We start from the raw sequence: 22,648 nt of genomic DNA, 5'->3' as shown, positions 1-22,648 counted from the left end.
ATGACATCGCCGAAGTCGAGGATCGGTAGCATAGTCAGTTTTACAAGGGTATGTTTGGCGGCGTGAGTGAAAGAGGCTTTGTTGCAGAATAGAATGCCGATTCTAGATTTAATTTTGGATTGGAGATGTTTAATATGAGTCTGGAAGGAGAGTTTACAGTCTAGCCAGATAGAATATGTGGACAACTACAAATACCTAGCTAAGTCAGAACCGTCCAGAGTAGTGATGCTAGTCGGGCGGGCGGGTGTGGGCAGCGAACGGTTGAAAAGCATGCATTTGGTTTTACTAGTGTTTAAGAGCAGTTGGAGGCCACGGAAGGAGTGTTTTATGGCATTGAAGCTCGTTTGGAGGTTTGTTAAGACAGTGTCCAAAGAAGGGCCAGATGTATACAGAATGGTGTCGTCTGCGTAGAGGTGGATCAGGGAATCACCCGCAGCAAGAGCGACATCGTTGATATATATATACAGAGAAAAGAGTCGGCCCGAGAATTGAGCCCTGTGGTACCCCCATAGAGACTGCCAGAGGTCCGGACAACATGCCCTCCGATTTGACTCTATCTGATAAGTAGTTGGTGAACCAGGCGAGGCAGTCATTTGAGAAACCAAGGCTGTTGAGTCTGCCAATAAGAATACGGTGATTGACAGAGTCGAAAGCCTTGGCCAGGTCGATGAAGAAGGCTGCACAGTACAATCTTTTATCGATGGCAGTTATGATATCGTTTAGTACCTTGAGCGTGGCTGAGGTGCACCCGTGACCAGCTCGGAAACCAGATTGCACAGCGGAGAAGGTACGGTGGGTTTCGAAATGGTCAGTGATCTGGTTATTAACTTGGCTTTCAAAGACTTTAGAAAGGCAGGGCAGGATGGATATAGGTCTATAACAGTTTGGGTCTAGAGTGTCTCCCCCTTTGAAGAGGGGGATGACCGCGGCAGATTTCCAATCTTTAGGGATCTCGGACGATACGAAAGAGAGGTTGAACAGACTGGTAATAGGGGTTGCAACAATGGCGGCGGATAATTTTAGAAAGAGAGGGTCCAGATTGTCTAGCCCAGCTGATTTGTATGGGTCCAGGTTTTGCAGCTCTTTCAGAACATCTGCTATCTGGATTTGGGTGAAGGAGAAGCTGGGGAAGCTTGGGCAAGTAGCTGCGGGGGGTGCAGAGCTGTTGGCCGGGGTTGTGGTAGCCAGGAGGAAGGCATGGCCAGATGTAGAGAAATGCTTATTGAAATTCTCGATTATCGTGGTTTTATTGGTGGTGACAGTGTTACCTAGCTTCAGTGGTGTGGGCAGCTGGGAGGAGGTGCTCTTGTTCTCCATGGACTTTACAGTGTCCCAAAACTTTTTGGAATTAGAGCTACAGGATGCAAATTTCTGTTTGAAAAACCTAGCCTTTGCTTTCCTGACTGACTGCGTGTATTGGTTCCTGACTTCCCTGAACAGTTGCATATTGCGGGGAGTATTCGATGCTATTGCAGTCCACTACAGGATGTTTTTGTGCTGGTCGAGGGCAGTCAGGTCTGGAGTGAACCAAGGGCTATATCTGTTCTTAGTTCAACATTTTTTGAAAGGGGCATGCTTATTTAAGATGGTGAGGAAATTACTTTTAAAGAAGGACCAGGCATCCTCGACTGACGGGATGAGGTCGATATCCTTCCAGGATACCCGAGCCAGGTCGATTAGAAAGGCCTGCTCGCAGAAGTGTTTTAGGGACCGTTTCACAGTGATGAGGGGTGGTCGTTCGACCGCAGACCCATCGCGGATGCAGGCAATGAGGCAGTGATCACTGAGATCCTGATTGAAAACAGCAGAGGTGTATTTGGAGGGCAAGTTGGTCAGGATAATATCTATGAAGGTGCCCATGTTTACGGATTGTGGGTTCCTTGATAATGTGTGTGAGATTGATGGCATCTAGCTTAGATTGTAGGACTGCCGGGGTGTTAACCTGTTTGGGATAGGGGGCAGTATTTTCACGGCCGGATAAAAAACGTACCCGATTTAATCTGGTTACTACTCCTGCCCAGAAAGTAGAATATGCATATAATAGTAGTAGTAGATAGTAATAGTAGTAGATTTGGATAGAAAACACTCTAAAGTTTCTAAAACTGTTTGAATGGTGTCTGTGAGTATAACATAACTCATATGGCAGGCCAAAACCTGAGAAGATTCTATACGGGAAGTGCCCTGTCTGACCATTTCTTGTCCTTCTATGGCCTCTCTATCAAAAATACAGCCTCTGTGCTGTAACGTGACATTTTCTAAGGCTTTCATTGGCTCTAGGAAGGCGCCAGAAAGTGGAATGATAGCTCTGCAGTCTCTGGGCGAAAAACATCAGGGGTTTTGGTGAGTGGTCTTTCTGGGAACAATGACACTGAGGCGCTCGTGCACGAGACGAGCTCCATTTTTTTCTTTCAGTGTTTGAACGAATACGTCGTCGCCCGGTTGGAATATTATCGCTATTTTACGAGAAAAATCGCATAAAAATTTATTTTAAACAGCGTTTGACATGCTTCGAAGTACGGTAATGGAATATTTTGAAATGTTTTGTCACGAAACGCGCCGGCGCATCACCCTTCGGATAGTGACTTGAACGCATGAACAAAACGGAGCTATTTGGATATAACTATGGATTATTTCGAACCAAAACAACATTTGTTGTTGAAGTAGAAGTCCTGGGAGTGCATTCTGACGAAGAACAGCAAAGGTAATCCAATTGTTCTTATAGTAAATCTGAGTTTGGTGAGGGCCAAACTTGGTGGGTGTCAAATTAGCTAGCCGTGATGGCCGGGCTATCTACTCAGAATATTGCAAAATGTGCTTTCACCGAAAAGCTATTTTAAAATCTGACACCGCGATTGCATAAAGGAGTTCTGTATCTATAATTCTTAAAATAATTGTTATGTTTTTTGTCAACGTTAATCATGAGTAATTTAGTAAATTCACCGGAAGTTTGCTAGTTCTGAACAAAACATGCTAATGTAAAAAGCTGGTTTTTGATATAAATATGAACTTGATTGAACAAAACATGCATGTATTGTATAACATAATGTCCTAGGAGTCTCATCTGATGAAGATCATCAAAGGTTAGTGCTGCATTTAGCTGTGGTTTTGGTTTTTGTGACATATATGCTAGCTTGAAAAATGGGTGTGTGATTATTTCTGTCTGGGTACTCTCCTGACATAATCTAATGTTTTGCTTTCGCTGTAAAGCCTTTTTGAAATCGGAAAATGTGGTTAGATAAAGGAGAGTCTTATCTTTTAAATGGTGTAAAATAGTCATATGTTTGAGAAATTGAAATTATAGCATTTTTAAGGTTTTTCGTATTTCGCGCCAGGCCCTACCATTGGATATTGATGAGGCGTTCCGCTAAGAGGTTTTAAGCATATCCCAGTTTAGGTCACCTAACAGAACAAACTCTGAAGATAGATGAGGGGCAATCAATTCACATATGGTGTCCAGAGCACAGCTGGGAGCTGAGGGGGGTCTATAACAGGCGGTAACAGTGAGAGACTTATTTCTGGAGACATTCATTTTTTTAATTAGAAGCTCTCACTTACAGAAGAGAGGAAAGGGTTCACGTTCCAACTCTTCGACATTAGGCCGGACTGTGTACCTACAATATCATAAAACGCACAAGGGCACTATAGGCCTAATACTGGGAGCATCTTTTCAACAGCAATTCAGGACTAATGAAATGTAAAGGTGTAATTTCCCTTGAGCCAGATTCCTAAAATGGCCTAAATGCTATCTCCATATTGTAAACCAGTAATGTGGAATCCACGGAGATTGAGGAAGATATCTTCAAAATCATAATAGGTTAATAAAAAGGTTTATTTGCATGTGGGAAGCGGAGTTCAAATGCTCAGTGGGAGGTGGGGAGGGAAACAATGAGTGCCAGCCAGCGTGCCAGAGGCAGAGTGGTGTTGGCGACACATGAGAAAATGCCCTTTGAGCTGGCTTCAAGGCCCCAGTCTTCGCAGTCTGCTGCACCACGACAGAGGAGAGAAATACCTTGTGTACTTCATTACAATATGCTGAATATGGAGTGCCTTGCCTTGCCAAAGTCAGCTAGCGGATACGGAGACAAATGACTGAAAATACAAAACACAACCCCCGAAAGGCCAGCAGCAAGCAGCCACTTCCGTCGCGTCTCCCTCCCGCCAAAACCCCGCCTGTCACTCTCGCCTCGACCGACCTTCCCCGAGCAACAGAGTGACATCTGCAAATGCCTTTTCAATATTAATGCGCTTCCAGCTGGAGAATAATTAAATCAGAAATTTGGAGAGAAGCGAGCAACCGAGCAGAAATACAGGATTACCTGATATCCTCTCTCTCTCTCACTTTCCTCCACCCTCCTCCTCCACTCTCTCTGACAAACACAACTGCATTCTAAAAAAGCGCCGGGCCTTTTTTCCCCCCGTGTTCGGAGGATGCTAGCCGAAGGGGGATTAATTTGTTGTTTGTTGCAGTCAATCAAATTTCCATGGACAGATTTAAAGTTAATTGCATCCGTGAGCCGATCCCAGTAGGAAAGAGTTCTACATGCGCCCGTGCTTTTTCAAAGTGATATCCTCATCAATGACACACTGCATGCCCCCCCCCCCCCCCCCCCCCCCCTCCTCCCCCATCTCCTTCCACCACTGTTCTTGCTCATCTGAGATTTCTTCAATGTTTTTCTCAAGTAGTATTGGCAGGTTGGCAAAAGACCTTGAATTAATTCCTCTCTCTCTGATCTGCTGATACCTCTGTGACAAGAATCCGCCACGACAACAAATAGTTCCAACGGCTTTCATATGACAATAGAGGAGTGTTATTACTGTTAAAATGGCTCCTAGTTACCGAATCTGATGTCACATGTCCCATTAACACAGAGTGGCTATTCCTTTAATTGTGACTAGTGTAGGTGGCAGGAAGATGAATTTACCTTCTCCATCACGTTCCAATAGCTTTAAGAGCGTGTTGAACGAGTACTCTACGTCACGCTATGAGAAATGAAAAACTACAGCAATGCATGAAACCAAAACATAACGCTGGAACGAACTACATGTAAAAGCAATTTAACCAGCAGGCCTGAAACAATGTAGACTAACAATTGGGGATTTGCTGGTGGTGGGAGGTTCTGCACTCAACATTTTTATTTAACTAGGCAAGTCAGTTAAGAACAAATTCTTATTTACAATGACGGCCTACCAGGGAACAGTGTGTTAACAGCTTTGCTCAGGGGCAGAACGACAGATTTTTACCTCGTCACCTCAGGGATTCGATCCAGCAACCTTTCGGTTACTGGCCCAACGCTCTAACCACTAGGCTCCCTGCCGCCCCTTGCCATCAGTAGGTATATAATATGTATAGTATATATAATTCATAATTAATATAAATCCTCCCGCTCCGCGCGGGAACAAGACGTCTCATATGAAAGAACTCTTGCTTGGCTTGATCAAGCTCGGCACAACTTCAGAGCTAGAAGCCTGCCTCTCAGCATTTCATTTGACGCTCGGCCCAAAATCACTTATCTAGACAATCTGAGAACAGGTTATGGCGCAGAGGGATACGGGCAATGTATAATGCATGAGAAGACGGCCTAATGGCTGCTTCATTGGAGCAACACGGGGGAGAGGAGAGAGAGAGAGAGAAATACTGGGGGCTTTATTTTGTCGCTTTTCTTATCATGAAAGAGAAAGACAACACAACTACTGCAGTGTTACATTTGCATGCTATTTGCTGGTCAGTGTGATCTGTCGACTCCTGTGTGTGTGTGTGTGTGTGTGTGTGTGTGTGTGTGTGTGTGGTGTGTGTGTGTGTGTGTGTGTGTGTGTGTGTGTGTGTGTGTGTGTGTGTGTGTGTGTGTGCCTCCTGCTGCATAATGGCTCTGAGAACACAATTAGAATGCAGAGAAAGGGTCTGGGTGTTTGGAGCTGGCACGAAGACACTGAGTGGCTGACAGACATGTTAAATCACGCAGGCACAGCCTGAGACACACACGCACGCACGCACGCACACACACACACACAAATCAGTGATGCAGCCACATAGCAAGAGGTTGTCAGGAGACGTGTGTGTGTGTGAGCGTGTGTGTGTGTTTGTGTGTGTGTTTGTGAGCGTGTGTGTGTGTGTGTGTGTGTGTGTGTGTGTGAGCGTGTGTGTGTGTGTGTGTGAGCGTGTGTGTGTGCGTGTGTGTGTGTGTGTGTGTGTGAGCGTGTGTGTGTGTGTGTGTGTGTGTGTGAGCGTGTGTGTGTGTGTGTGTGTGTGAGCGTGTGTGTTCCATATTAAACAAAAGAGGCTTTCTAATTGTTTGGGCTTCATTAATGCAGCAGCTTTTCAGCAGCAACCCAAGCTGTCAGAGGAGTCTGGGAGAAAAGGTGTTTTCACAGGCCTAACAATAACTACATCATTAATACTGGGGGGAAGTCAGCAAACCATTAAACTCATCCTTCCTTGTGTTGAAAAAAGGAGAACCTTGAGTTAAAAGGTGAATCATGAGGGGTTTTAGTTTCTAGGCTACTCATTACACAGTGCACAGCTAATATGCTTGACATTAGTTATGGAGGGTTGTTCTATTCTATATGTGCAGACAGTGGTTATTAATGGGGAAGTAGAAATATAACATCTCTGTAAACCGGTCTCTCTGTAAACCGGTCTCTCTGTAAACCGGTCTCTCTGTAAACCGGTCTCTCTGTAAACCGGTCTCTCTGTAAACCGGTCTCTCTGTAAACCGGTCTCTCTGTAAACCGGTCTCTCTGCGGTCTCTCAAACCGGCATCTCTGTGTGCATATTAAGGAAGTGTATAGTGCATTTTGTGTATTTGCTCATGTGCAACAGGGTGTTGACAGTGTGTGGGTGTGTGTGTGGGTGTGTGGGTGTGTGTGTGTGTGTGATGCACGGCGCGGAGTGTTGAAGCAGTCTTACCAGAGGTGCTGAGGGTAGATCCCAGTGAGGCTGCAGGGCTGGGGGCCAGACTGCTCTTGGAGTGGGGAGCCGGGGAGGACGAGGAGGAGGAAGAGGAGGAGGAGGCAGCAGGGGAGGAGGTGCGAGCGGTGGGGGGCGCGGGGGAGGCCAGCCGCTCTCCAGACTCCATATCTGTCAAATACAATCCAATCAGCACAGTTACAAAAGCAGAGGAGAGAAAAGAGAGAAACACACACACCCCCAGCACCCCGCCACACACCCCCAGCACCCCGCCACACACCCCGCCACACACCCCCAGCACCCCACCACACACCCCCAGCACCCCGCCACACACCCCGCCACACACCCCCAGCACCCCGCCACACACCCGCCACACACCCCCAGCACCCCGCCACACACCCCCAGCACCCCGCCACACACCCCGCCACACACCCCCAGCACCCCGCCACACACCCCCAGCACCCCGCCACACACCCCGCCACACACCCCCAGCACCCCACCACACACCCCCAGCACCCCGCCACACACCCCGCCACACACCCCCAGCACCCCGCCACACACCCCGCCACACACCCCCAGCACCCCGCCACACACCCCCAGCGCCCCGCCACACACCCCCAGCACCCCGCCACACACCCGCCACACACCCCCAGCGCCCCGCCACACACCCCCAGCGCCCCACCACGCACACCCAACGCCCCGCTACGCACACCCAGCGCCCCGCTACCCACACCCAGCGCCCCGCCACACACCCCCAGCACCCCGCCACACACCCGCCACACACCCCCAGCGCCCCGCCACACACCCCCAGCGCCCCACCACGCACACCCAACGCCCCGCTACACACACCCAGCGCCCCGCTACACACACTCAGCGCCCCGCCACACACCCCCAGCGCCCCGCCACACACCCCCAGCGCCCCGCCACACACACCCAGCGCCCCGCTACACACACCCAGCGCCCCGCTACACACACCCAGCGCCCCGCTACACACATCCAGCGCCCCACTACACACCCCCAGCGCCCCGCTACACACACTCAGCGCCCCAGCACACACCCCCAGCGCCCCACTACACACACCCAGCACACACCCCCAGCGCCCCAGCACACACACCCAGCGCCCCGCTACACACACCCAGCGCCCCACTACACACACCCAGCACACACCCCCAGCGCCCCAGCACACACCCAGCACACACCCCCAGCACACACCCCCAGCGCCCCAGCACCCACCCCCCCAGCACACACCCCCAGCGCCCCACTACACACACCCAGCACACACCCCCAGCGCCCCAGCACACACCCCCAGCGCCCCGCTACACACCCCCAGCGCCCCACTACACACACCCAGCACACACCCCCAGCGCCCCAGCACACACCCCCAGCGCCCCAGCACACACCCCCAGCACACACCCCCAGCGCCCCAGCACACACCCCCAGCGCCCCGCTACACACACCCAGCACACACACCCAGCACCCCGCTGCACACACCCAGCGCCCCACTACACACACCCAGCGCCCCACTACACACACCCAGCACACACACCCAGCGCCCCACTACACACACCCAGCGCCCCACTACACACCCCCAGCGCCCCAGCACACACACCCCGCTTCCCGCCACTCTCCCTTTCACATCTCACTTCCCCGGAACAATATTTCTATTTAGCCCTGGACACCAACCCCCTCACACACACCCCACCTCCCATTCAGAGCTCATGGGCTGGGAGGATGGCATCTGGGGGGGGATTAGTGACCATTATCACTTTAACATGATAGTAAATGACAAGTGTTCAGCGGAGAGGGGAAAGAAGAGGCTGTCTGACATTTTGGGCAGACAAAACACGCACATAGACTTTCTCTCTCTCTCACACACACACACACACACACACACACACACACACACACACACACACACACACACACACACACACACACACACACACACACACACACACACACACACACAAACTCACTTTCTCTCACTCACACACACACACACAAACTCACTTTCTCTCACTCACACACACACACTCACTTTCGCTCTCTCACACTCACACACACAAACTCACTTTCTCTCACACACACACACACACAAACTCACTTTCTCTCTCTCACACAGACAGTTCACACATGCACGCAGCGTGAAGCTCTATTTGATTTACAAGTGTTCACAGCTCTTTACACACAGTGTAAAACAGTCCTCCCTCTCACAGTGTAAAACAGTCCTCCCTCTCACAGTGTAAAACAGTCCTCCCTCTCACAGTGTAAAACAGTCCTCCCTCTCACAGTGTAAAACTGTCCTCCCTCTCACAGTGTAAAACTGTCCTCCCTCTCAGTGTAAAACGGTCCTCCCTCTCACAGTGTAAAACAGTCCTTCCTCTCACAGTGTAAAACAGTCCTCCCTCTCACAGTGTAAAACGGTCCTCCCTCTCAGTGTAAAACAGTCCTTCCTCTCACAGTGTAAAACAGTCCTCCCTCTCACAGTGTAAAACAGTCCTCCCTCTCACAGTGTAAAACAGTCCTTCCTCTCACAGTGTAAAACAGTCCTCCCTCTCACAGTGTAAAACAGTCCTCCCTCTCACAGTGTAAAACAGTCCTCCCTCTCACAGTGGATGTAGTTAACATGCAAACTAAAGCCTTCACACTTCCACTTTCTTTCAGTCTTGTACAAAACACACAGAGGGCTTTCAAAGACTCCTCTAAGACCCAATGGGCTTCTCTCCACTGTGGAACTACTGTATTCCCGCCCATTAACAGCCTCATAGAGAACTGGCATTACTGGTTCAAATAAACCTCGGGAGACAATGGCAGGGTTAGATGATTCCACTGTCGCTTATTTCTACTCCATTATTTCCTCCTACCCACCTTCTCTTACACAAACATTCAGGCAGACAAAACACACACACACACACCCTCTCTCTCACATGCACCTGCGTACACACACACACACCCTCTCACATACACACACACAGACTCTTTCTCACACATGCACACGTGCACACACACACGCACACAATCTCTCCCATATCACACGGCCCCTGTCTCTCTCCTCTCTCTCCTTCCGTTTCCATCCCTTTACCTGACACTAATCCAGGTATGAGAATCCCCTTGAAAAGCGCAGTGTGCAGATTGTGTTTTACAGGCTGCCTTTCATATTGTGTCATTACACATAAACAGCCTCCCTTAGTCCCCCTCCTCTCTCTCTCCTCTGCAGCAGGCGCAGGGACACTGATTAGATCTCAGAGACAAAAGCTGATATCCTCTGAATATCAAGTATCAGCCAAGAGCTACGCTGATGAGGACGGGGGGGGCAAATGACAAGAAAACCTGCTGCAATCCTCGGGGATCTGGCTGCTGCCTGGCTACTGCGCGTGGTGCTGGAGGAGGACTGTTGCAGGGCGGCCATTGCGGTTCAGTTGTCGCTGTGGCAATTGCACCCTATTGCCTATGGTGTGCACTACTTTTGACCAGAGTGCTATGGGCCCTGGTCAAAGGTAGTGGACTGTGTAGAGAATAGGGTGCCATTTGGGACACACAAACAGTCATGTGTATTTACCAGAGAGGTCAAGGGTCAGCGGGAGGGACCAGTTTCTCATTAGGCATTTTGTGGCTTCTTTATTAAACGCATGTTTTAGCAATAAACCTCCGTTTTTAATGACCGTGGTTTGCGAAAAGCTGTATCAATATTTTTCTTACACATTTTGCTCTCTGCTCAAATGTAATACTAGGTTGGCCATTGCACTGCCGTCACCATTGTCTCAGATAAACAGGTGACAATCAATAGCGGCTGGATGGAGATCAGGTTTTACAACGCAGATAAAAACGGCAAAAACAACGGCTCATCTCTCAGACAAAATGAGACGGGGGCTTCTTTTGTGTCAGGTAGTCAATGGAGCGGATCATTCGGTGTGATTTCAAATGGCAATTCAGAGACGAGACAGACAGAGAGAGCGCGAGAGAAAGAGAGAGGGGGGGGGGAAGAGAACGAGAAGGCATTTTGTCTGAAGGAAACGCAGAAACAAACCCCACCAGGGATGAACGACGGCGTGTAAACCATTCCTGTCATTTCTCAATATCTGCACTTATGCCTCGGCCTGTCAAAACCCCAAGACGTGAAGAGAATTGATTTCCTCTAAAATAAAATAAAAAGCGATTCCTTCTGGGGTAAAAACAAAAAGCAACCCTCCCCCTCATCTCATCTTCCACAGTATCTCTGACAAGAGATTCTTCTTCTCCTCCACACGAGACAAAACGACTGTCCCTCTTCTTTTGACTCCGACGTCCACAACAACAAACTGATCACTTAGTACTATTAAATCTATTAAGAATCATACAATTGGAGCGGGGAGAGAACACCACCTGATGCAGCAAACAATGATTGCAACAATAATGGACCGCCGAGGTATTTAAGGATCCAATCCTGACTTAATTATGATAAATTAAAATGGATTTAGCATCAGAATTAGCTTGATTTTATAGGTAATTAACGGCGCGGCACAGTGGCGGTATAAGGCGGGCGGTATAATCTCCGTGAACGGCTAAATTAATTTGACTCGGGTAACGTTGAGCCAATCAGCGAGCTGCGTTGAGACCAAACAGCAGGCCACGGATGCTGCGAGAGGAGAGATTTATGCTAATAGCCTCCAAATGATTTATAAGATGTGTTACCCCGGCAGAATCACAGTCACGTCCACATATACAACACACCATTCAGCTGCCAAAAAAAGCTGCAAATGGTGGTAAGAATGGCCCTTCAGGAAATCTGCTGGGACTATAAACAGCTCGCTAGCTGGGTTTTTATGAGTGGATGTGGCCTCGATAGCAGCCTTTGCATGTCCCCGCTATTGTGGAAGAAGACCCTCCTCCTCTTCTCTGCTGTGTGTGAGAGGGGAGGCCTGTGTGTGTGAGTGTGTGTGTGTGTGTGAGGGGGAGGCCTGTATGTGTGTTTGCATGTGCCACAAATACTCTACCTTCTTAAGTATGCACTAGCTAGCTGATTTAGTTACGATGATGGGTGCACATGTGTATGTATATGTAAGCTAACACTAGGCCTTCTCTCTCTGTGTGTGTGTGTGTGTGTGTGTGTGTGTGTGTGTGTGTGTGTGTGTGTGTGTGTGTGTGTGTGTGCGCGAGTGCGTGTGTGTGTGTGCGTGTGCGTGTGCGTGTGAGTGTGTTTGTGAGCTTAGACTATAGGAGTGTGTGTGTTTGTGAGCTTAGACTATAGGAGTGTGTGTGTGTGTGTGTGTGTGTGTGTGTGTGTGTGTGTGTGTGTGTGTGTGTGTGTGTGTGTGTGTGTGTGTGTGTGTGTGTGTGTGTGTGTGTGTCAAATGGCTACATGCTCCGAGGAGGACTGAGCTAGGCCCTTGCTGGTAGCATGCGTCTCTCTGTCTCTCTCCCCCCGGCCTCTTTCTTCTCCCCCCACAGTAACAGATGGCCGATGCTAACAGAGATAATCCGGCAACAGAGTCATCAGCACGGATCAGCGGTAATCAGAGTGCGGACACAATGTCTCCTCTCGCCCTAATGGAGGGGAGCGAGAGAGGGGACACGCATTATTTCCCACGTCTTAACCCTATTCAAAGTCACACACTGCCTGCCTGCCTCTCGGCCCGAATCCTCCGCCTCTCTCTTTCTATCCTCTCTGTTTCTCTCCCCCTACATCCCCTCAAGTGTTGTGTCTATCTTTGCCTCTTCGTCTCACATCTCCGCATTCAACAAACACCTTTATTCTTAGCTCTGTCATTTCCCCATCACACCAGAGAGAACATCTCAAACATAAAGTGCCTAAAACCCACTTGTAAATCCATACAGTGAATGAGGTGAAAATTAGCCCCGATATGAATGCTACTGTAGTTGCATCTTCCTGTCTTGTACACACTGGTTAAACTGATTGGCTGGATGTGTGCGATGTGAAACTGGAGCCGGCCCTGGGCTCCATTGGGGCTCCGCTGTGCGACGGTTGCCTGGTGATACTGGCGGCTCCTGTGTCGTCTCCGGCACCCGCCATGGCCAGTGTCCCGCGGCCTTGTTCAACACAATTAGAGGCCTTAATGCGACAAAGAGCAGAGCAACCTGCAGCAAGCAGCGCTCTGTGCTGCGTCCCAAACGGGACCCTATTCCTTATATAGTGGGGCTCTGGTCAAAAGTAGTACACTGTATAGGGAATAGGGTGCCATGTGGGACGTTTAGCCTCACCACTTCACTACGTGGGCGGCAGAAATCGGAGAGTAAAGTGTGAGAGATTGGGGACAGAGCACGTATACTCACTGCTGTTCAGCAGACGCTCGTATCATGTCGTTCTTTCAGCCTCTTTATTTATCGTGGATCTAGAAGCTATGTCATTGTAAATAGGTTAAAGCTCCATCTAGACGTTTTCTTGCTGGCGTTTTATACTTTCCAGTAGAGAGAGAGAGAGAGAGAGAGAGAGAGAGAGAGAGAGGTAGGTCATGGACCCAGACTGAGAAATTACCAGTATATCCCTCACTACACCCCACCTTGAACATTTCAGTCCCCACTGTTTACCTTTTCACGGTGTGTGTGTGTGTTTACTCATGGCTGTCTTGTTTGCACTAAACACTAAGTGACACAGATGAATCCAGATTGTCCTACTCAGATCCCCTCCCTACCCCGTCTACACACACTACCACTAGGCAGGAAGTGACATAATGCCAACAGGAAGCCATGGCCTTTGTCCCGGGTTAAACCTCAGACTATTACCAGAATACTGAGTCACAGCACTGACAGCATCAGACAGGCACGATGATGATGGGTAACAACAGTGACATAGCCTAGCACAGTTGGGCCAATGGGCACACCGCACAATGCCCCTGTGTGTGTTGACTGTTAAGTGGCCACAGTCTGCTCTTTAAACCCCGCCCCTTTTCTGCACACCCGCCCAGTGACAGATGGCAGAGCGGGGCATGTCGGGAAGGGCAACATCTCTCACCCCATTGCACCGCCTTGGCAGCGGTATCCTTCCCGTACTGTTGCAGCCAATCCACGGACTGCTTTTAAATCAGCAGAGCCCAACCCTGCTGAAAGACAGCTAGTGGTGACTGTCAGGGCAATAACACACCGCCAGGGGAAACCGCTCAGTCCTCCTGCACCGAAAGACTTGATTCACAGTCATAAACACGCAGACGGGCAGCCTGATTCTACACTCACACTGCAATCTGCGTTGTGGTTTTCAGCGACAATAATGTGATTTTGGACCTGGGATGGAGACCACTGATGAGAGGGGTATCTGAGCTTGTCACTTGTGTTAGATGTCAAGCTTCTGTCTGTGACAGACGTGTCACAGCTAGAACATGCTCTGCTCGCCTACAACTAAACTCAACTCAGTGTAACTTACACTGACTGGAGAGAATTTAACGGAGGCCTACATTTTGTACCAGTCTATTCCTTTAAAAGTGTCTTAAATAACCCCACAGCACCCCCCCCCCCCCCCCCCCAAAAAAATACATTTATACAATAAAATAAAAAAACCTTTTGTGAACCGCCCCACTAGCTCTGTATTTGCTACTTTATTGAGTAAAAATGTACTTTTTATTGAGTAAAAATGAATGCACTAACTGTACGTCACTCTGGATGAAAGCGTCTGCTTAATGACTGAAATGTAAATATGGATACCTATCTCAGTGAGGAGAAACAGGTCCTTTAGGTCACTAGGCCGGACCCGAGTCCCTCTTGGAGCGCAGCACCCTGCCAGGAGGAACGTTACATTCTACACTCCACACAGACAGACTTGACATTTCTCACACACACCTTCTAAAAGGGGCAGCTAACCTACGGTAGGACTATATCTCCCGGCACGTCAACAACACCAGGAATAAGATGGGGAATGTGTTTCCTCTGTCGTTTTGGGAAGCAGAAATCATTTTTCACTCAGGTTGCTTTTTGAGAGAGAAAGGAGGGGTAGGTGGTGCCGACAGGTGGGCCTACGTAGCAAACATCTCTACCCACCTAAGCAATAGTTGGCGAAATGCTGCTCAATTTACATATAGAGCCATCATCAAATATGTCCCCATGGAAACCTTGTGGGGTCTTAAGATCATTAGCCACACCAAAGCCCAACGCAGGCAGACAGGCAGCTCTCTCAGTGAGTGATTCAGTCCTCATGAATTTGTTATTCTTCCACCCTCTGCTCTTTCTCTCCACAAGCCAATCTCTCCCTCATTACCGCCCGTCGCAGCACATTCAGATCTGCCCCAAACCGGATATATTTAGAGGACTCCATTACGCAGAGAGAGAAAAGCAATGTGTGTGTGTGTGTGTGTGTGTGTGTGTGTGCGCGCGCTCCACAACGAACAAACACCATAAAGACACGGACACAGAGAGAGGCAAGCCAGCTCTTGTTAGGGATAATAACACTTGGCTGTTACTATACATGACATGTACTCTTCCTGGTTCCTACCCTTGTTCCGTTTTAAATCATCTCCTCTGCACTGCTTCTTCCTCCAGGCTCCATCAACTGTGATGATCTATTACTGATGATTATTCAATTACATTCAATTGGTGTGAGAAGGACCGTAACTGAGACAACGCTGATACATTCAGGTAGACAAGAAGACTACGAAAATGTCATCGCAAACTAGATATCCAGCCACACGGCTGGGCTGTAAACGGCTGTAATACTCCATACCTGACATTTATAACATGTCATTTTGATCTGTGGAGAATCATACCCTTCAAGCCACTTCAGCTAACTCTACTTTAACACACAAACATACATTCACTGTAAGCATCATTGTCATGTTAATTTCAAGTGCCAATTGGTCCTCTAAGAGATGGTTCGCCAAAAAAAAAAGGCAATTTGACACAAAATAAAAAGATTCATTTATACAGGATTAGATTGACACGGTTCAGAGGTGGGTCAATTCACCAAAAGGCCACAGCTTTCGCTTCCAGGTCCAGTCCAACATTAGAACAATCATAACATTTTCCATCAGGGTACAATAAACAGAAACAGTCTGGTACAGTGTTTATCAGCCACAACAGCCATGTGTGTGGGCATAGGGGAGAAATGGAATAGGAGGAGTCTTAGCAACACAGGGAAGAGGGAGAGAGAGTGAAGGACGCGGAGGGGGAGAGAGAAAGGGAGACGGAAGAGAGGGAGGGAGAGATCGACTGCTACACTCCAGATATGCATAATGCAGATGACATGCGTGTCAAACGCAAGACAAAACGAAAGTGACAGAATCGTGGAGTATCCTGCGAGCATCGGCACAGCCCGGTTTAGCCAGCAACGGAGCTAGCTGTTATAAATACACACCGCAATGACAGAAGCAACAATCTCTCCCATCAAGTCTGACTCTGCCTATTTCCCTGGAATTAAATAGGCCTACTTTTAGGCAATTCAAATAGGCCAACTTCAGTGCAATTCAATACATTTTACACATCTCATGCTTAGAGATTTCCACGACAAAATGTGCCGATGACATGTACATTTATACACTATTGCAGGATTATAATGATGTTTTTTTTAATGAATGTCTAGCCACTTTTAAGCTGAGGGGGATATAAAAGTGACTAAGAAGAGATGGCCAATGCCTCACACCTAATCAAGCATTCCTTAGTGCAGACAGAAATGTGCAGTCAAAGCTCATTCTATATGACTCCACTTTGACTGTATCAACTGACAGCGGAGAGATGTGCTCATAGAATTGGCTTTTATAAAACGGACATTCCCTTCACATTCAAATGCATGTTTGGGGTTTTAGGCTGCCTTTCTGTATAAGCACTTTGTGACATCTGCTGATGTAAAAAATATCTTTACAAATACAGTTGAAGTCGGAAGTTTACATACATTTAGGTTGGAGTCATTAAAACTCGTTTTTCAACCACTCCACACATTTCTTGTTAACAAACTATAGTTTTGGCAAGTCGGTTAGGACATCTACTTTGTGCATGACACAAGTAATTTTTCCAACAATTGTTTACAGACAGATTATTTCACTTATAATTCACTGTATCACAATTCCAGTGGGTCAGAAGTTTACATACACTAAGTTGACTGTGCCTTTAAACAGCTTGGAAAATTCCAGAAAATTATGTCATGGCTTTAGAAACTTCTGATAGGCTAATTGACATAATTTGAGTCAATTGGGGGTGTACCTGTGGATGTATTTCAGGGCCTACCTTCAAACTCAGTGCCTATTTGCTTGACATCATGGGAAAATCAAAAGAAATCAGCCAAGACCTCAGAAAAAAAATTGTAGCCCACAAGTCTGGTTCATCCTTGGGAGCAATTTCCAAATGCCTGAAGGTACCACGTTCATCTGTACAAACAATAGTACGCAGGTATAAACACCATGGGACCACGCAGCCGTCATACCGCTCAGGAAGGAGACGCATTCTGTCTCCTAGAGATGAACGTACTTTGGTGCGAAAAGTGCAAATCAATCCCAGAACAACAGCAAAGGACCGTGTGAAGATGCTGGAGGAAACAGGTACAAAAGTATCTATATCCACAGTAAAACGAGTCCTATATCGACATAACCTGAAAGGTCGCTCAGCAAGGAAGAAGCCACTGCTCCAAAACCACCATAAAAAAGCCAGACTACGGTTTGCAACTGCACATGGTGACAAAGACTGTACTTTTTGGAGAAATGTCCTCTGGTCTGGTGAAACAAACATAGAACTGTTTGGCCATAAATATTATGTGGATATATTGAAGCAACATCTCAAGACATCAGTCAGGAAGTTAAAGCTTGGTCGCAAATGGGTCTTCCAAATGGACAATGACCCCAAGCATACTTCCAAAGTTGTGGAAAAATGGCTTAAGGACAACAAAGTCAAGGTATTGGAGTGGCCATCACAAAGCCCTGACCTTGATCCTATAGAAAATGTGTGGGCAGAACTGAAAAAACGTGTGTGAGCAAGGCCTACAAACCTGACTCAGTTACACCAACTCTGTCAGGAGGAATGGACCAAAATTCACCCAACTTATTGTGGGAAGCTTGTGGAAGGCTACCCGAAACGTTTGACCCAAGTTAAACAATTTAAAGGCGATGCTACCAAATACTAATTGAGTGTATAAACTTCTGACCCACTGGGAATGTGATGAAATAAATATTTCTCTCTACTATTATTCTGACATTTCACATTCTTAAAATAAAGTGGTGATCTTAACTGACCCAAGACAGGGAATTTTTACTAGGATTAAATGTCAGGAATTGTGAAAAATTGAGTTTAAATGTATTTGGCTAAGGTGTATGTAAACTTCCGACTTCAACGGTACATTTGACTGAATGTTCCCTTGGTGGGTGTACCGGTGGCCATATTTGATATTCAGTGGCTGTAGGCTTTACCAGGAGTCCTGGTTTCCTAAAACCCCCAGCCAAGTTGCAAACCCCTTTACTCCTGCCGAGAGGGCTAGGAGGATAGAGATATCCCATTAAATGTTGTTTCCCGCTGCTGTGTGTGTGGCTGTATGTGTATGTGTGTGACTGTGTGCGTGTTGCAGTGTGTTGGGCTGGGCCTGAGAGCTCTCTGTGTGTGTAATGAGCTCATGTACTGTTGTCGTGGCTAAATGAAGCCTCCAGGCTCCCTCTCAAAGCCTGTTTCCTATATCCTACCCCCCTACACTCCCCAGCTCCCCTCTGCTCACCGCTGCTGGAGCTTGGCTGGTTTTTACAGCACCCAGACGCATTCTTGAGTTCGCATAATTGTGTAATTATGATTTCAGTTAAAGAGATAGCCTCGTGTTTGATTTCCTCTGACTGAGCTGTGCAAATAGGCAACACTGCATATGCAGCGCAGATACCTAGTCTTCTACATGTGTAGAGGACTAACGGAGGTTGCAGGGGGTGTGCTGCAGCATCTGTCTGTATCAATGGGCAGATGTTAGTGCGCCCGTGTGTCGTTTCACGACCAGGCCCGTTCAGAACACCTTCCACTAATAAAACCGATGGAAGACCGAGGAGGCTAGCTAGTCCTTGAAATCACAGCAACAACTACAACAATCCTGCGACAGCTACAGCAGCTCGGTTGTCAGAGACGCCGCTGAACAATAGGCTGTTGGTGACATTTAGATTATTAGTGCTGGGAACTGAATTGACGCTCTACTGCCTGTTCAACACGGAGAAAAGATGGCTGGAAAAGAGTCTGTGGTCCTTTATTGACAGAGCGGGAGAGAAAGCAGCAGGCAGAAGGCCACTCCGTTCTGCTCCAACGCTACATGAGAGAGAGGCCAGTGCACACACACAAGCACGCACGCACGCACACACACAGAGTGCAGCAGGTGAGCTAGCTGCCAGTTCATCACACGCTGCAATCTCTCAGCATCTTGCTCGGGGAGAAGAGAGAGAAGCGCTCTGACATTTTATGAAGCACTCGGCAGAAAGAAAGCAGCGAGCGGGCCTGCCTGCATGTAATGGCGGCTGGACTGGTATTCTCTCCCACTCGCCTGATATCATCTTCCCTCATTAGCATAATCTAATCAATTTCAGAAAATTGCCTTTTAATTACCAAGAACACGCTTCTCTCTCTCTCACACACTCTTAGAAGAACCCATGGCCTCGAATATCTCTCTCTAAAAAACCAAACTAGAGCTGTAAATGAAGTAGGGCTTAGACTAGAAATAACTAGAGACATGCACATGTTTTCATCATCGTTCATCTTTACAATTAAAGACGCCATAATTGTTGTGTCAATATATCTTATTAATAGCATCATTAATGTCATACATTATTGATTAACAGATCGTAGCCTTGTCTAGGCCTTCATCTTCAAGGGGAAATGAAAATATACCTTGAGGTGTTAAAAATCCTGAACAGTATTTCGCTACAACGGACTATTTCCTCAGACCCAAGGCTGCTCCTATATGTAACAAGTAGAGCCTAATGATTAAAAAACGTTGGCATTAAAATGGTCCCTCCGTAAAATGGGGATCTATAGCAGTGATTAATCCTGTGCCGTGTTGTTGTGGCCTGACAGCCTCTCTGTTGAACAATGATTAACAGTCAATGACTCCACTCAACCCAGCAGCGCTAACACACTGTTTACATTAGCCCAGCTCCCATAGAGGCCAATGCTACGGGCGCTATGCTAACAGCAACGGTCACCTGGCTTAGCTACACACATTACAGCCACGACAGGCCACTGTAAAAAAAAAAAAAAAAAAGTACTACAGGCGTGATAATACGATTCCACCATGTGTGGGAGGATACGGTGCGGCCCAATCCCTGTGTGTATCATCCATCCTACACCACAACCTTCAACTAAGCCTCTTTCATTAATGTGAGAAATTAGCATTTGTGATGAGGATGGGGGAGGGACCCGGGAGACATCTTTCAGATGAAGAAAAAAAAACAAGGAAATACATTTGAACATCTAACACTCATTTACAATTATATTACATTACAAGTTTGAAAGCACAGCGGAGTCAAAATATGTATTCGTGGGGGGGGGGGGGGGGGGGGGTTAATAAATAAAATAAACTAATAAAACACCCCGGGCAAATAAACTCTGACATTCATTTCGCACAACCTTTAATGACAACCCAAGCAAGAAATGACAGACAGATACTGCTTCGCCTTCCCTCTCATGCTAGCCAATTAGGCTGGAATTTCAAACAGAAGATAATCAGCTTCACTTTGGGCTCCATTGACTCATGCTAATTTGGATGAAATTGCTGTACCTTAAGAGCGCCGAAACAGACCAAGCATCTCTTTGGTACAAGTCACTGGCTAACACCGTTAGCTGCACTAAATTGGAACGTGTCTAGTTGCACATGTCTTTTCTTCCATCGTTGTCAGGGAATATGATTTGTGCAGCAAATGGCGTTGAACATAACTCATCGTTGGGTACTTAACATGTCCAGCTAGCTGAGCCAACATAAGTTGTATTTCTTCAATTCACAAATGAACTCTATTTCAATGATGCAGAACACGTGGCCACATGTTATGCAGTGATGACTGGGTGCTGAAATGTGATGAGTAGGCGCCCAGAGTTTTTCCTGGTCAAGTAACATGGCCAGGGAAAACTCATGGCGCTGGTGATGAGATGAAGATTCTTCTCACATATTTGGCTCAAATTCACTCAATCCAATTCTGTCCGGCACACTGGCCTTTCCCCCAGGCTAAACGTAAAACACCCTTTTAAACTCCTGAAAATGACTTTAAAACAGCCTGCCAAACCAGCTGAGGTTCTGAATGGATGGTGTAGCAGCCTAACTTTGCACATTAGCTCCCTCCCTGTATGATTTTCAATAATAAACCAGAACAGAAACCTCCACTTCCTGACTGTGTTCAACTTCATACAGTTACAGTACACCCCGACAGAGCAGTAGTGACACCAACAATAACGGACTGGTTTCACAAACGCTTACAACACAATGACTGGTTATTTCTCTCTCATTGCCCCACAGCAACAGGAGCTGTGCTACGGTAGCGTTTGATGTGAAACTGGAACCCATCTGGCTCCTCCTCGGGGGCCCAGCACTTCCTCATAGCGTGGAGCCAATCACAGCGTTTCCTGCTGCCTCCTGTCACCAGATATCTGAACTTTGGTAGGAGTAGCAGTGGACAGGGAGAGAGAGAAATAGCCTGAAAACAGTTCAAGCTCTGTAGGCTATTTTCTTATATTTCTTCTGTTTCCACTGAGACATGATTCAACCAAGCAGGTGTAGCTTGGATATATGCCCCGTGCCTCTGGAGTAGACTCCTCATTTGGCGAGGCGGACACCGGAGTCGACCTCATCTGTTGATACCACTCATCCACAGGAAATCAAGCCAGAGACCACTGTTGGAGGGTCTGCCTGGTCACCCAGACAAAATACAGGTTTGGATTACAGAGCAGCGGGATTCATGTTTGATCCCTGAGGGGGAGAATATTCTCTCTGCTGCGCAGCTATACGTCTCACAAACGCATGTACACACACACACACACACACCCCGCCCCTGTGTAATATCTATATCATGCGATCAGAGTGAAGACCTCATGGTTCCACACACCTGCCAGAGACAGATGTTCAGAGTAAATCATATCAAATCTGTGAGTGAAGAAAAGCTAGCGTTGCCGCCGTAGCTACACAGGCTGACTGAAGTGCAAACACCTGCACCCGACAACAGCCACACACACACACACACACACACACGTAAACACGCACAAGCAGACAAAGGGGAGATTCTTTCTTTCGTTCACATTGACTCAACTTGTGTGTCTTTTATTCTTTCTATTGGTGTGTAACCATCTTTTTCTTGAGCTGAGAGGTTTTTTCCAATTGCATAATTGTTATGGGAGAACCAGACATCCCTTCAAAGACAAACAAGTCATAACAAAGCAAAGATCCGGGCAGGCATTTCAGTTGGAGAGGCAGCATGTGTGATACTGTAGCCTAGTCTATTGTATCTGCGCTGTAAGCTACACTACTTTGATTATTATGGCAGAATCTGATTTCCTATAACAACAAACTCAATAGACTTAACTGCTATTTTAGGTGACAATGAACCCAGTGATACAGCAGAGAGCAGGATTTACACATCAAAATAACATGTTAAGATTTCCTGTCAACCAATGCTGTGTACTTCCTGGTCTGTGAGTTGTAGGGAGCGGAGGGGTTGGTGGTCTGGAGATAAACAGACACCCTTCACGCCTCGTGCCCCAAAAACAGGAAGAGGCTGTGAGTGAAACAGCAGCCTGACGTTATCTGAGCTCTCTCTCTCTCTGCTATCCTGAAATTTCATTCTCCTCCTGCGAACAACAGACGTCACTCTGGGAGCGTCCATCTTGGGTCGCAAA

At 47.5% G+C, this 22,648-nt stretch overlaps 1 protein-coding gene across 16 annotated transcripts in view; it reads right to left on the bottom strand.

The window, feature by feature from the left end:
- Nucleotides 1–22,648, bottom strand: part of LOC106574231 (bromodomain adjacent to zinc finger domain protein 2B) — an 81,254-nt gene that overhangs the window by 26,903 nt on the left and 31,703 nt on the right. For all 16 annotated transcript variants that reach the window (XM_014149936.3, XM_014149945.3, XM_014149939.3 and 13 more), the window contains one exon: nt 6,905–7,075. In XM_014149936.3, coding sequence (XP_014005411.3) covers nt 6,905–7,073 — 169 coding nt within the window. In that variant the 5' untranslated portion in view covers nt 7,074–7,075. The remainder of the gene's footprint in view (nt 1–6,904; nt 7,076–22,648) is intronic.

The sequence above is a fragment of the Salmo salar genome, chromosome 16, assembly GCF_965601325.2.
Source record: "Salmo salar chromosome 16, fSalSal1, whole genome shotgun sequence".
Classification (NCBI taxonomy): Eukaryota; Metazoa; Chordata; class Actinopteri; order Salmoniformes; family Salmonidae; genus Salmo; species Salmo salar.
The sequence above is the reverse complement of the archived record's forward strand: the minus strand, read 5'-3'. Positions and strand labels throughout refer to the sequence as shown.